Consider the following 14,284-nt stretch of genomic DNA (forward strand, 5'->3'; position numbering starts at 1 on the left):
TCCAGAACAAAATGTAGGGGTATTGAAAGGCACTATACAATGATACATTTGTACATGGGTGGTAGGGTAAAAAACAGTTTTAAGAATATGTATATACACTTTGATTTTTTATAAAATTGTATGGGTGGTAGGTTTTGAAACAGTGTTTTCCAACAATGCATCTGACTTATATTTTTATACCTGGATAACCCTTATTTAAAGTTAACTTTAAAGTAAATTATCCTTCTTAACATGCTAAATACTCATTATATAAAATGTAAAACTTTCATGATGCATACATAGTTTACCCTCTTTTTTATTTAAAGAACACAGAAATGATACAATATTAATTCACTTAGATCTCTCTTGATTTATCAAGATAAGTTTGTTTAACTGTATCACTTTATTCTATATCATACCAACATTTAACAACATTGAATGAAAGATAGATAGATACTGGGTATGTAAGTGAGGGATTGTTTCATTACATAAATTCACATACTCCCTGAGGTTTGTTTTCATCATGCTCAGCATCAAAATGATTCTGTAGTGCTTCAGCAGATGGCATAGATTTCATACACATAGGACATAGAAATCCCTGAAAAATGAAACAGTGCTCTAGGATAGATAAGGAAAGACAAGGATACAGTCTGATTAAAATCTGCAACCCAACTTCTCTTTGCTAATGAAATAGAGAGAACTTATGGGGGCAAATTTTAGTGAGACTAAACTGCAAAAGGGACAAGGAAGGATAAACAAAATATTGCAAATATCAAATGTAGGTTCACCACCGAACAGTGCTGAAAAGACCAACCCATGTAGGAAGGGCATGCTTAATGGAAAATTTTTTTGCTGATAATGCAAGTTTCTCTATTAAAAACATACAACTTTTTTTAAAACCTGAAATGTATGGAATTTTATAACCACAAAACTTCAGGGACAGCTGCAGTAATTTAATGAGATTGGCACGTTTTGGTTCTATGGGAACCGCCAATAGGAACAAAGCAATACAGAAAATCATGCTTAAGTACAAAATTGGGAAATGATAATTTAAACATAACAATGTCACTGAGGTGAGTAATTACAAATAGAAAGTGAAAGTAAAAACTTGAACAAGAAATTAAATAAATTGTGTTTTTCATAGAAATTAAAATGATTGTTGAAATGTTTTTGTTTTGGTTTATCATCCCCCCAAAACACATCCATATTTACCTGTGCTTCTTCTTCTGCAGCATTCTGTTCTTGTTTAACAGGGGAGGACTTAGAAGAGTTGCTCTGTAAAAAGAAACACAATGCTTATAATTCTAAAATATAATATTTCATATGGGAAGCTATACAGAAAGTTTTAGTTTTAAATTCAGATTTACAGTTATTTGAGGGTGACTTTGTGCAAAAAAAGGGGAGGTTTGCTTGTTTGTAAGAAAAAACATTTATTTTTAGCTCTTGTAACTATCAAAAATATTTAGTCAAACAGGTTCAAACATTTTTGCGCCTGTCCCAAGCCTCTAGCCTTTGTTAGTCTTGTATTATTTTTAATTTTAGTTTCTTGTGTACAATTTGGAGTTTAGTATGGCGTTCATTATCACTGAACTAGTATATATATTTGTTTAGGGGCCAGCTGAAGGACGCCTCCGGGTGCGGGAATTTCTCGCTGCATTGAAGACCTGTTGGTGACCTTCTGCTGTTGTCTGTTCTATGGTCGGGTTGTTGTCTCTTTGACACATTCCCCATTTCCATTCTCAATTTTATCAGTCATTCTTTTGTTACTGGGTCAATTGAAATTTTGCCAAAAAATCATGTGAGAGTACAAAAATGAAATGTAATTGGTATTCAAAATAGAGACAACATGTTTTGTGGTGGCAGTTTGACAGATAAACTGATTACTCTGAAGGCAACATTTCTTTATTTAATATAATACATTACTTTTTAAAGCAACATAAAGCATTTTGTTTGAAAGGTTTTTACCAAGGAGAACTTGTTTTTGTCTTTAAAAACAGTGCAGTAATGCACTAAACATGCATAATTTAAATCTGCAATAGAAATATTTCAAAGATATAAAGATATTATTCATGAATAAGTGCTCAGTGAGATGTATTTGGTGAAATATAACTCTTTCAAAGAAAAATCTGAAATGATCTTTAGACCATTTGTAGACCAACAGTTTAAATTTGTAATACTGTAAATTCAGAAATTATTGCGAGGTTTTTATTAATGCGAATATTGCTACTGGGTTAGTATCGCAATAATTAGAACTCGCATTCTGATATCTGATATATGCATCTGTATGCAGAATTTCCTTAAATCGCAATAATTAATCTCGCATTATTGTCCATTCTTCATAAATCGCAATAATAAATGCACGCAATAATTTCTGAATTTACAGTATTTTAAAATGCTTCCTTTTTCAACCACAACATTATAATGAGCATTTGATTGTGTTAAGCATTGTTGTTATGTTGAAAAGAAGATTGTCTGAATCAGCAATCAGTCTTACAGGCTACTTACTAAGTCTATGCAATGCAGAGCCAAGTATATAATGTTTCATGCACTTAAGTACAATGTTATGAGTAAGTATAAATGAGCCCTGTGTTAAGGGCATATGATACAGTTTTGATCCCGTAATGAAATTTTGATGAAAATTTGCATATAGGCTAATTTTTACCTGCTTAAATCAAATATGCAATAAAAAATATACCATCATGTGCTACTTTTTGAGTAAATTGAGGTTGAAATTTCAGATATTTCCTGAAAATTCAGATTTGTGGACGTATTTTTCCTTTCGACAGAAATACATAACTTTTTTGTTTTAAAAGATAAACACAAGCTGTTTTTTGTTAAATTATCTGTAATTTCTGTTTTATATAAATGTTCTATAAATTTGTACATTTTATTTTTACAAATAACTCATATTTATCAAATGATCATTAATGTAGAAAAAAAACGTCATTTTTTGCTGTATATTTATCAAATTTAAAATAATTGCACTATTGACTTTTTCATGAAAATTGGTACACATAATCTTCATACATAATCAAACCAAATGTCATTTTAAAAAAGAAGGGCTCATGAACTCGTTTTCAAGTTAAATCAGTTTGAATGATAAAAATCAGTCGAAAACTGCATCTTTTCCTGATATAAGTCACAGTTTGACGAAAACGAAAATAACAATTTACGTTAGCAACGTCATTACTTCCCCTGTAACTGTATCGTATGCCCTTAAGACTAAACAACTGTGACAGTGAAATAAGAGGGTTCTGTAAAATCATCTTGGCAGAACTTATGCAGCTCAAGTTTCTGAATATTCCTTGAATTTAAAAAAAAATGGTGATTGGAAAAAATGTGTAGGATTTCTTGAGGCAAATTCAAGAACTCATTTTATTTTTTACATTTCATAACAATTAGTTCTAAAAAATAATCAATAAGAATGCTGTTCAAGTCCTCTAATGTCATCAAGGACTTAATACAACTGTATGTACAAGCTGATTCAAATGAAAATCACTCTTTCTGTTAGTGAATCACTGTGAAAAGGGAGATAATCTGATTGCTGGTGATTTGAACTTATACCCGTATGATATATGATCCTGTCATGGGATATCTACTGTGGATTATAATTATTGGTGAGATACCATTTCTGTGGATTTCATCAGTACAGGTGAACCCCTTATTCAAATGTTCCATAAATAATATATTTTCCATACGCTTGTATGCAGACTTTGGCAAAACCACAAAATCAAATAAATATTAAGATACAGATTTAATCCAATACAATCACCAACATTCACAGTGAATAATGTCTAGAGAGATTTTCATCTTATCCGATCCCCTTGTGTGGACTGTACTTTTCAATTTGTATTGGTATTAAGATGACATAACTTTGCCAACAGGATCTTAGGATTCGTCGGTTACGAAAATGACAATTCTAATCTTATTTCAATATGTTCAAAAACAGTTTGATGTCATCAGAAGATTTCATTAAGAGATCAGTCTCCTTTTTGAATCATTTCAAAAATTCCAAAATGTTTAGTACAGAAACTTATCATTTGCACAATGAGGAAGACAAGGAAGGGTGAAAATTAATAAATAAATCACCTTGTTAGTATCTGCATTATCAATAACCTGCCCCTAGAGGATAAACAAAATAAAATAAATATATACAGTAAGTATAAGCTGAACTAAAGCATTGTTTAAATACTATTCACCCATGACTAGTTATAAAGTGAAACCTGTCTAAATCAAACACTGTATAAAGTGGAAACCTGTCTAAAGTGAACTCTTGTATAAGAACATACAATTAATATCCAATTATATTCTAATCTTTGAAATCAGAACACCTTTCTTATCCATGTATTACATACAAAGTTATCAGTCTAAAACATATTTTGTAGGGAGTTGGTTTAGACAAGTTTTGTTGTTATTTTATAATAATGATTCAAGTTCTCCAGAGTTTCAGAAATTCTAAAAACTAAAATTCATTAAATGATATTTTTTTCAAATTTTATCTTAAACTTTGAAATCAATTAATAAACTGTGGATACAGAAATCAAGCTTACATTTATGTATCCTTTCGGTGAATATAGTGAATGAACTTTAAATTGGAGAAATATGGAAAATTCTTCAAAGATTTCAAAAAATTTAAGAAACAAATATTTTTAATCAGTACTGTGGGTTTATTATATCTTGTAGGTACTTATTTTAATAGTGTTCATTGGTAAAGATGATCCATGAATTGAAGTGTTTAGTTGAAATACAAATATCCAATTAGGAAATGAGTAAAATTTTAAAAACTTCTGAGTAATGTTTTTTATATTAAACATTGTAGGCTTTCCGTTTCATATAATTTTAGCATGCAAATTTAAAAGCGGATTGATTATTAACATTAAGGTAAAATCAACTGAATCTTTATTTATACACATTATTTGCAACTTGATCCTGTATTACCTTAAAAATTGGTGAATAAAAAATCATTGTCAAGTTGCTTTATAAACATAATGAAAACATGCACCATTTCCCTCAATTTATTTGTGAATTCCTCTTTTAGATTGTCCATGCAATAATTTTATTTTACTTTATTACTTCGACAATACATGTACCTTATCTTTATTATACCTCAGCAATCATTGAAATGGCTCATTATATCTCAAAAACAACATACTGTTTGTTAGCACCTAATAAATGTATGTTGAACATTATGTGAAATCTTATCATAATTTATAGAAATAATCAATTATTCATTAAAACATTTTCACCTTAACCATGTTAACATCTGCAAAAATTTGATGACCATCAAGTGACAGTTGCTTTTGAAGCTAACATTAGTTCCAACTTTAAAACTCCAAAGTTAAAGAAAATTTGTTAGATTATTTTAATAACAAACAGAGAAACAAACTGAGAAGGTTCCACACTGCAACTAATTAACGTATTTAATGCTGGACAATGAATAATGAGTTTTTTTTAGTGATATGTTGTTTTTTAGTCATATAAATGGATAATACTGTAAAAGAATGACAAAGAGAACAAATGCCCAATAAATTTAAAGGTTTTAATCGCTTCGATCTTTTTCGTTTTTAATTTAATACCAGATCAGATATGATACCCATTATACAGGTAGAAAGTTAAGGAAATATATGCTAAGATCAAATTACTGGTCCAAAAATTTGCAACAAGGGTTAAATGATTCAATGCTTTCAAAACTATGTTCATTTTATTAACTAATGAATAGGATCATACAGGCTAGGCACTTTTTGAAGTAATGATATTTGTGATGGTTGTCATAATGCATACACATGTTATAAGTTGATAAACATGCATAAAAAGGGGTATTGGTCACATTCTTTTAATCTTAAGATATAACTATTGTGGACAGTTTGAATATAAATATAACATGATGTGGTATGATTACCAATGATTAACTCTCCAAAGGACTAAATGATGTAAAACTTAACATCTACAGGTCACTGTATTAAAATAAGACGTATATGCTGCATGTAAGATCTTGATGAGTCTCGTTTATCATCTTCCTCCACTACACATTGAATTCTAGTCACTTCAAGTTTAAAATCAGCATTGTTTAAGTATAATCAAACGTAATTACATATGACATAATACTTTTATATGTAAAAGATAGACGAAAGATACCAAAGGGACATACATCAATCTAATTAAAATTAAATCTCCGCACTTGCTCCTCGTTGTTTATATGTCGCGCGTGGGAGATCTAACAACAGCCGCTTGAGGGTCATGTCTAGGGTCAAATTTGGTGAACTTTGACCGACCAATCAGCGTGCAGAAAATCAATTTCGATTAACCAATCAGCGACGGGCTTGTATACCATTATCGGATCGTTAAAAAACATGGATGCGCCCAGTTGGGACAACGTTTTTGACAAAAGTTTTGCCAAAATTTGGTATAAATGATATAAAGAAGGAGCAAAAGGAAATTTTAGAGTGTTAAGTTAACAAGAAGAAGTGCGTGGCTGTACTACCGACTGGTTTTGGCAAGACACTGCCGTTTCAACTGTACCTTCCAGTTGTCCGGGAGGTTATTGAAAACAGTTCTGACTGAAAAGTTTTAGTCTGTTGTCCCTTAGTAGCTCTGATGCAGGACCAGGTGGAAAAACTCTCGCACATTGGAAATATATCTGCTGCATACAAAGGTTAGTATAACTTTAAGCATGCAGTGGTAGTAAGGCTTCAATAAATGGAATAGTCTATACTATAGTATTTAATGCCAATAAACACCTAATTTATATTATAATTATTATGTTGGCAGTGTTGTATAATAAAGATGTTTATAACACATGAGAAATCAGTTAGGGGGTGACATGTTATCCCCCTGTACAGTGGCGGATCCAGAACTTTTTGTAAGGGGGGCCCACTGACTGACCTAAGAGGGGGCCCGCTCCAGTCATGCTTCAGTGATTCCCTATATAATCAACTAAATTTTTCCAACAAAAGGGGGGCCCAGGCCCCCCTGGATCCGCCTATGCTGTTTGAGCTACTTATATAATTAATGCAATGCCTCTATCTTACAAAAATGTATTAAGACATTATTCCCACACCTTATGGTGTCTAGATGCAGGGCCCTCTTTTCCATAGTCCTGGATCCGCATCTGACCAGGCAAAGATGTACATGTATGCCTTATCAAATAAAATAAAATTTATTTGCAGGAACATACATTTAAACTTCAGTATATCAACACATACACATGACTAACAGTAACAAAGCAGTAATATGAAACTTAGATATACATGAGCAAAGTTAAAAAAAAAACTGCAGAAGCAGTTGATCATAGCCATGGTAGCACATAAATTTGTCTCATTTCACCGAGAACAGATTGTATCGGTCATATTGCCAGTATTTTACAGTCGTTTTGGCCATAATGCTAGTTCTTCATACTTTGTATAAAGATATATACTACATGTTGTATTAATGAAGCACCAGAGTCCAAGGGAAATGTTGTTAATTACATGTACTAATAATCTATCTCAAAACAAATATACATGCATATAAGATTAAGAAGATGTCGTACATGTACAAGACTTGAAGTAAAATTGCCAACTCAACTCTCCACCAGACAACAAATGACAAAGTTTACAACTATAGGTCACCATCTGACCTTCAACAATGAGCAAAATCATACAGCATAATCAGCTTTACATGGCTCAGAAACGTGCGGGAAACTTAATTTTTAAATTAGATTGTTATTTGTCATGTTTGTGTTAAACAATGAAAAAATAAAAAAAAAATATGAAAAAGTGCAGTCTAAAAGACCTTGTTGGATGGCCAAACAGATACATTGGCAGAAACATCTCACAATCGAGAAAATATGCTATGCATTCATTGAAATCTCAGCTATATTCATTTCTGTATTGGACTTTAAAACAATAAGAATTATTTCATTGGATTTCAATCTTTAATCAAACGCAGTGAAATGGAGAAAGGGTATTTGTACAGTGTACATTTAAATTATAGAAGTTATCATAGAAATATGTCTTTTTGGAGACTGCCCACCTACATTTTTTTTTGCGTTTTAGGATCATCTTCCCCAGAGTGACGATCAAATCAAAGAGGGGTTGATAGATGTCATTTTTGCATCTCCAGAAACATTGGTTGGTGATCCCTATTGGAGAACTTGTTGAAAGAAGTTGAACATTAAGTTGGTTGTAATTGATGAGTTTCACACAATAGCAATTTGGTAAGTGGATACAATGTTTATTCCCCATGTTCATTTCTATTCGCACATTTACAGGACGTATTATGGTATACCGTTGTCTATATAAAAAAGAATAGTGGTAGGATTGCCAATGAGACAACTCTCCACAAGTGACCAAATGACACAGAAATAAACAACTATAGGTCACCGTACGGCCTTCAACAATGAGCAAAGCCCATACCGCATAGTCAGCTATCAAAGGCCCCGAAATGACAATGTAAAATAATTCAAACGAGAAAACAAAAGGCCTAATTTATGCATAAAAAATGAACGAAAAACAAATACAAATGTATGTAACACATAAACAAATGACAACTACTGAATTACAGGCTCCTGACTTGGGACAGGCACTATAAAGAATGTGGCAGGGTTAATTAAACATGTAAGCGGGATCCCAACCCTCCCCTAACCTGTGACTGTCTTTCAATCGTCAACCTGTCAGACAGTAACTCAAAAACTATTCAACTAATTTGCATGAAACTTTGATGAATTGTTTCTATATATTGATGTGTACTCCCTTCCCATTTTTATGAATTTAGATTTTCAAAAATATAGAAGTAAAAAATTAAGACCACTGGTACAGAACTGTACAGCTTTCAAGAACGAGATAACCTAATACTAAAAAGTAAGCTCTTTTAAGACCACTACTTGCAAAATGATGAACCATTACAATGTAATTATAAGAATGTATGAAAAATAAAACCCTAAACAAATGTGATAGACAGCAACCAACAACAACCACTGAATGATAGGCTGTTACATAACAATATGGACAAGCACATACATGTATTTAATTTTGTTTTGCCATAAGAATTAACAATCTAGGCAAGAGGTGCTGATATTTACCTTTTATAAAAGTTTTTATAGAAGTACTTATTTCTATTTTTCTTTCAGGGGCCAAGATGAAGGAGACAGAAAAAAGGCTTTTCGAAAAATGGTTTTCAAATGTAGGTGAACTAAGATCACTCTTTTCCGATGCTACAGTATTGGCTTTAAGTGCAACTTGCACTGTAAGCTTTAGGAAAAAAGTCATGAAAATATTGCAGCTAGCGGAGGACACAACAGAAATTAATTTATCACCAAACAAGTCTAATATAAAACTAGTACATGTATCTTCCAAAATTAAAAATTAAATTGAAATGGGAATGACATGGTTAGTAGATGCATTAGAGGAAAAAAGTCAGGACTTCCCACGTACACTTTTGTATTGTTCATCGATAAATGACACTTCCAAACTTTATAAATACATTGTAACAGAATTGCCACATTGTGCCAAGTATATTGAGATGTTCCATTCTGAAACTCCAGATGTTAACAAAAACATCATAATTAATGCATTGAAGGAGGAAAGTAGTGTTTTGATACTTATTTTGTCAACCAGTGCCCTGGGAATGGGTTTAGATGTAAAAAAGTGTAGTGGAGTGGTATTATTTGGACCTCCAAATAATCTGGTAGATTTGCTGCAAGAAATAGGGCGAGTGGGGAGGGATGGAAATCCATCAGTTGCCATTATCCTATACAATGGATACCACTTGCAGAAGTTGAAACCGGAAGTTAAGGCAATTCTTAAAGCTAAAGATTGTTGGAGAAAGGATCTAATGTGTAATTTCCTCAGAAATTCAGACTTGGATGATTTGATGAAGAAAGAAAGCAGGAAACATTCATGCTGTGACTTGTGTACTAAGTCTTGTAATTGTGAATCCTGTGATATGTTACCTCTTGAGAAGTTATTTCTGTCAGAACAAGTTGTTGAGGAGCTCGAGGAGCAAGAAGATTCTGCTGTTTCAGATAGCGATACTGAAGACTACAATTTGTCGGCCTATGAATACTTCGAAGATCTTGATATGGCTTTATTAGAAATACAAGATGATTAAAACAGTTGATATTTATTTATTTAATTTTTCAGTATCTAGTTTCTGTAACTTATTCAACTTTAGACTCTTCAAATTTTTTTGACTTTTAACCCCCTTACAATTGCTGTATTGCCACTCTAGATCTGGGTTCATGTCATGCCTGCAGCTGTCAATGTGACTAAAAAGAGATGTAGCGTATACAAAACAAATGAGACAGTAACTGATTGACACACATCATAAGATATTTACTTGTTTTAATCTTAAAAATAAAGAGATGCGGTATGATTGCCAATCAGACAACTACCCTCCAGACTTTTCAATAACTTGATTTAAGCATTGTAGTACAACGTGAAAAACCCATGCCTTTAGTCGGCTACAAAAGCCCTGACCAGAAAAATATGAAAAAATTCAAAAGAGAAAACCATGTCTGCCATGTCTGTCAGAAATGGTTGCAGATTCGCCTAATCTTGACCTCATTTCATGAAACAAGCATATATTCGGGGTCAAGTCTGCATCTCGATTACTATAAACATGATAAACAAACAGAAAAATATATTTGGTGTGGAATTATTGTAAGATGTGGAATGATAGCCAATGAGCATGATTAGACAACTCTCCACAAGAGACCAAATGACACAGAAAGTAACAACTATAGGTCACTGTACGGCCTTCAACAATGAGCAAAGCCAATACCGCATAGTCAGCTATAAAAGGCCCTGAAATGACAAATGTAAAACAATTCAAACAAGAAAACTAACGGCCTAATTTATGTACAAAAAATGAACGAAAAACAAATATGTAACACATAAACAAACGACAACCACTGAATTACCTAAGGCTCCTGATTTAGGACAGGCACATACATACAGAATATTGCGGGGTTAAACATGTTAGCAGGATCCTAACCTGGGACAGTGGTGTAACAGTACAACACAGGAACGAACTATAAAAATCACTCTGGTTGGTTTCTGACCTTGACTTTTCATGGTTTATTGATCAACAAGTCAACTATCTTTGGTGTATAGAATTATTGCTATTGATGTATGTCCTTTTGTGCTAAGTTTTGGCATGGTTCATATGACATGTATGACTTTGACCTTTTTGTTCATTGTTCTTGATGATGTTATATTTGTTCTATATAGCAAACTCATTGTATTTAACTTGGTGTAACCAACAGTATACATAGAGGATGATTATTTTTGCTCAAAATGAACATTGATAGGTTGATTGATTATTGATTTCTTCACTTGGGTTTCAGTGGCAAATATTTCATGCATATTCAAGACAATAACATGAAGTGGGACTATATCTTACTTACAACTTTGTTCAAGACCAATGTGTTCATCAAGAAAACAGTCAAATATAGACTTAATACCACATCTTCTTTTTTATACGACCACAAAATAATTTTGCGGTCGTATATTGGTATGACGTTGGCGTCGTTGTCCGAAGACACATTGGTTTTAGCACTCTTACTTTAGTTTAAGTAAATGGATCTCCATGAAATTTTACCATAAGGTTCAATACCACAAAAGTAAGGTGGGGATTGATTTTGGGGGTTATGGTACCAACAGTTCAGGAATTAGGGGCCAAAAATAAGCATTTTTGTAACTTCCAGACATTACTTGTGTGTTAGTGTATGGATCTCTCTGACATTGTACCACAAGGTTCCATATCACAAAGGGAAGGCTGGGATTGATTTTGGGGGTAATTGCCTCAAAATTTTAGAAATTAAGGGCCAAAAAACAAGTATTTTTCTAGTTTCATGACAATAACTTGTGTGTAAGTGTATGGATCTTTCTGAAATTGTACTACAAGGTTCCATATCACAAAGAGAAAGCTAGGTTTGAGTTTGGGGATAATTTCCCTAAATGTTTAGGAATTTTGAACCAAAAAGGGGCCAAAAAACAAGCATTTTTCTAGTTTCCAGTCAATAACTTGTGTTTGAATAGGTAAATTAAAAATTTATAAGTTCTTAGACCACATTTATTCTGTGTCAGAAACCTATGCTGTGTCAAATATTTAATCACAATCCAAATTCAGTGCTGTATCAAGCTCGACTGTTGTGTCCATACTTGCCCCAACTGTTCAGGGTTCGACCTCTGCAGTCGTATCAAGCTGGGCCCAGCAGAGCATTTTATTATATTAAGTTACTGTGTTTAATTTGACTTAGATAGAAATTGAACCAAATAATGTGCACTAATAACTTCATCACTCAGGAAAGCACATTTAACCAACACAACCTTGTATAAGTTTTATCAACAGCTCTTTACATGTACATATAGGGTAAATATCTGCATGCTGGTCGCCTTGTGAACAAATCTGTAAGAGTTTGGTTTTTATCTCATTGTTGTTTTGTACAAACGTGCTTGATGTTTTCATAAAGTCATTTCGGGTCTTTGTACAGCTTGCTATAGGTTTTACTCAAAGTCAGAGGTGGAACTGTGAACTTTAATACAGAAAAATAAGTTGGTCCCTTTTGAATAGTTGTCTCATTAGAAATCATGCCACATTTTTATAAACATGTTTTTGTAGGTAGTTATGCTGCCTAATCAAAATGACCATGATATTCTGCAACTAAACTGAAAGTATTTCATTACTTAGTTTGTTGGGTTGATGTCTCATTGACTTATGACACTTTAATATCAGCAACAAACTACTAAAAAAGTACCAGCTAATTAAGGTTATGACTTAAGAGAAAATTAAACCTGCACACTTTATTCACAATAATTTAATTCCAAGCAATATTTTTCAAATATGTGGATTTGAAGGCGATGGAAGGGGACTGTTGGTTGATGTCACGGAGAAGAATCAATGTACGAAGTCCTATAAATGCACTGTCAAATGGGTTTTTGTCTTTTTTTAGCTCGTTGCACTTAACTGTTATTATTCTTGAAGTTTTATATGTTACATGTAGTACATTTTCTTGTAGTAGGTCTTTTGCAATTTTCTGAACATCAGCTTGGTATGACCGTATATGGTGGAACCCCTTCTTTCCTGTTAAATTGGTAATGTTATCAAAATTGCTTGCAAAATTAACTAGGTGAGGATACTCTTTAGAGTGTCGAAGGATACTTTCCTTTGTCTGATGTCCTGAACATGTTACTTTTGTATCCTTGTTCAACATCTCTCAAGTATTCATCTAAGCTTATATTATTGTTTGTTCCACCTTGCAGATTAACAAATCTATTAGCAATTAATCTTTCTGATTGGTCAGGTGGTAAGACACCCGAAGTTAGTCACTTAGTTCTTCTTGAATTTTTAATGCATCTTTCTTAATTTGATTGACTGTTGGACTTTTCTAAAACATTTAATACAGACGCCATTGTCATTGTCTACTTCGGCGTTAACTTCAAAACCAGTAACAACACTAGAAATTATTGCGATTCTCTCTGAGTTCTGCTGAAGTTTCAGTTTGAACAGTTTTTTTTCAACACGTTCTCCCGTTGAGGAGATTTCTATCTGGATGAAAGAAAAACCGCATAAAACACAAATGTTTGTTCATACTGATATTTTCCTTGGTGTGCATACTTCACTTGATGCCATTTTAACCTCGGAAGGCAATAATACAAACTATTATTACAGTTGTATGTTACAAAACGTTTTTCGCATGGGGGCTGCCATTTTTGTTTATATACATTCGGAAGACCTCTAGACGCTACTAAGACTCCTATGCCAGTCCAATACCCTAACACTTTGTAGCACCTTCGCTGATTGGCTAGAGCAAATTTGACCCTAGACATGACCCTCAAGCGGCTGTTGTTAGATCTCCCACGCGCGACATATAAACAACGAGGAGCAAGTGCGGAGATTTAATTTTAATTAGATTGGACATACATGTAACCGTATGCAAGTTTTGGACATTTCTGATCAACAGTCAACATCGTTACAATACAAATTATCAGCACCTAAAATGACTATGCAAATCCTTTGATATAGTGAAGCATTAAATAATATTCAATCAAAATCTTTAGATCACTTGGACTGTGGAAAATTTATAGTGTACTGTTGGAAAGAGAAAAGGCAAATGGAAAATAGTTCTATTTGGGTGTTTCTTTTCCTTTTCTAAGTATGTGATAGCAGTCGAAACCAAGCTAAAAATAGTTTGATGTTAACATAGCAGGGTGCTCTTTAATTTGTTAACCTTCTCGTCTTTTCTATTTAGCAACTTTCTAAACATTTTTTCTCAGGTGTTGCAGATGACACGGGGAACGTCCCTTCCGGAAGTTGTCACCGGAAG

The 14,284-nt window shown here is 33.0% G+C and overlaps 1 protein-coding gene and 1 long non-coding RNA gene across 5 annotated transcripts in view; one reads left to right on the plus strand and one right to left on the minus strand.

The window, feature by feature from the left end:
* Positions 1 to 14,284, minus strand: part of LOC127701605 (early endosome antigen 1-like) — a 93,895-nt gene extending 79,611 nt beyond the window's left edge. For 2 of the 4 annotated variants that reach the window (XM_052205577.1, XM_052205567.1), the window contains exons 1-4: positions 14,189 to 14,271; positions 4,069 to 4,101; positions 1,192 to 1,254; positions 482 to 577 (exon numbers count right to left, since the gene is read on the minus strand). In XM_052205577.1, coding sequence (XP_052061537.1) covers positions 482 to 577; positions 1,192 to 1,254; positions 4,069 to 4,101; positions 14,189 to 14,224 — 228 coding nt within the window. In that variant the 5' untranslated portion in view covers positions 14,225 to 14,271. Of the gene's footprint in view, positions 1 to 481; positions 578 to 1,191; positions 1,255 to 4,068; positions 4,102 to 14,188 lie in introns of all 4 variants that reach the window. The other 2 variants (XM_052205586.1, XM_052205594.1) reach the window with 2 other exon arrangements.
* Positions 6,134 to 10,084, plus strand: LOC127703291 (uncharacterized). The gene is made up of 3 exons (XR_007982893.1): positions 6,134 to 6,631; positions 8,013 to 8,173; positions 9,086 to 10,084. It is a non-coding gene; the product is annotated as an uncharacterized LOC127703291 (long non-coding RNA).

The sequence above is a fragment of the Mytilus californianus genome, unplaced genomic scaffold (genome assembly GCF_021869535.1).
Source record: "Mytilus californianus isolate M0D057914Y unplaced genomic scaffold, xbMytCali1.0.p SCAF_1, whole genome shotgun sequence".
Taxonomy (NCBI): domain Eukaryota; kingdom Metazoa; phylum Mollusca; class Bivalvia; order Mytilida; family Mytilidae; genus Mytilus; species Mytilus californianus.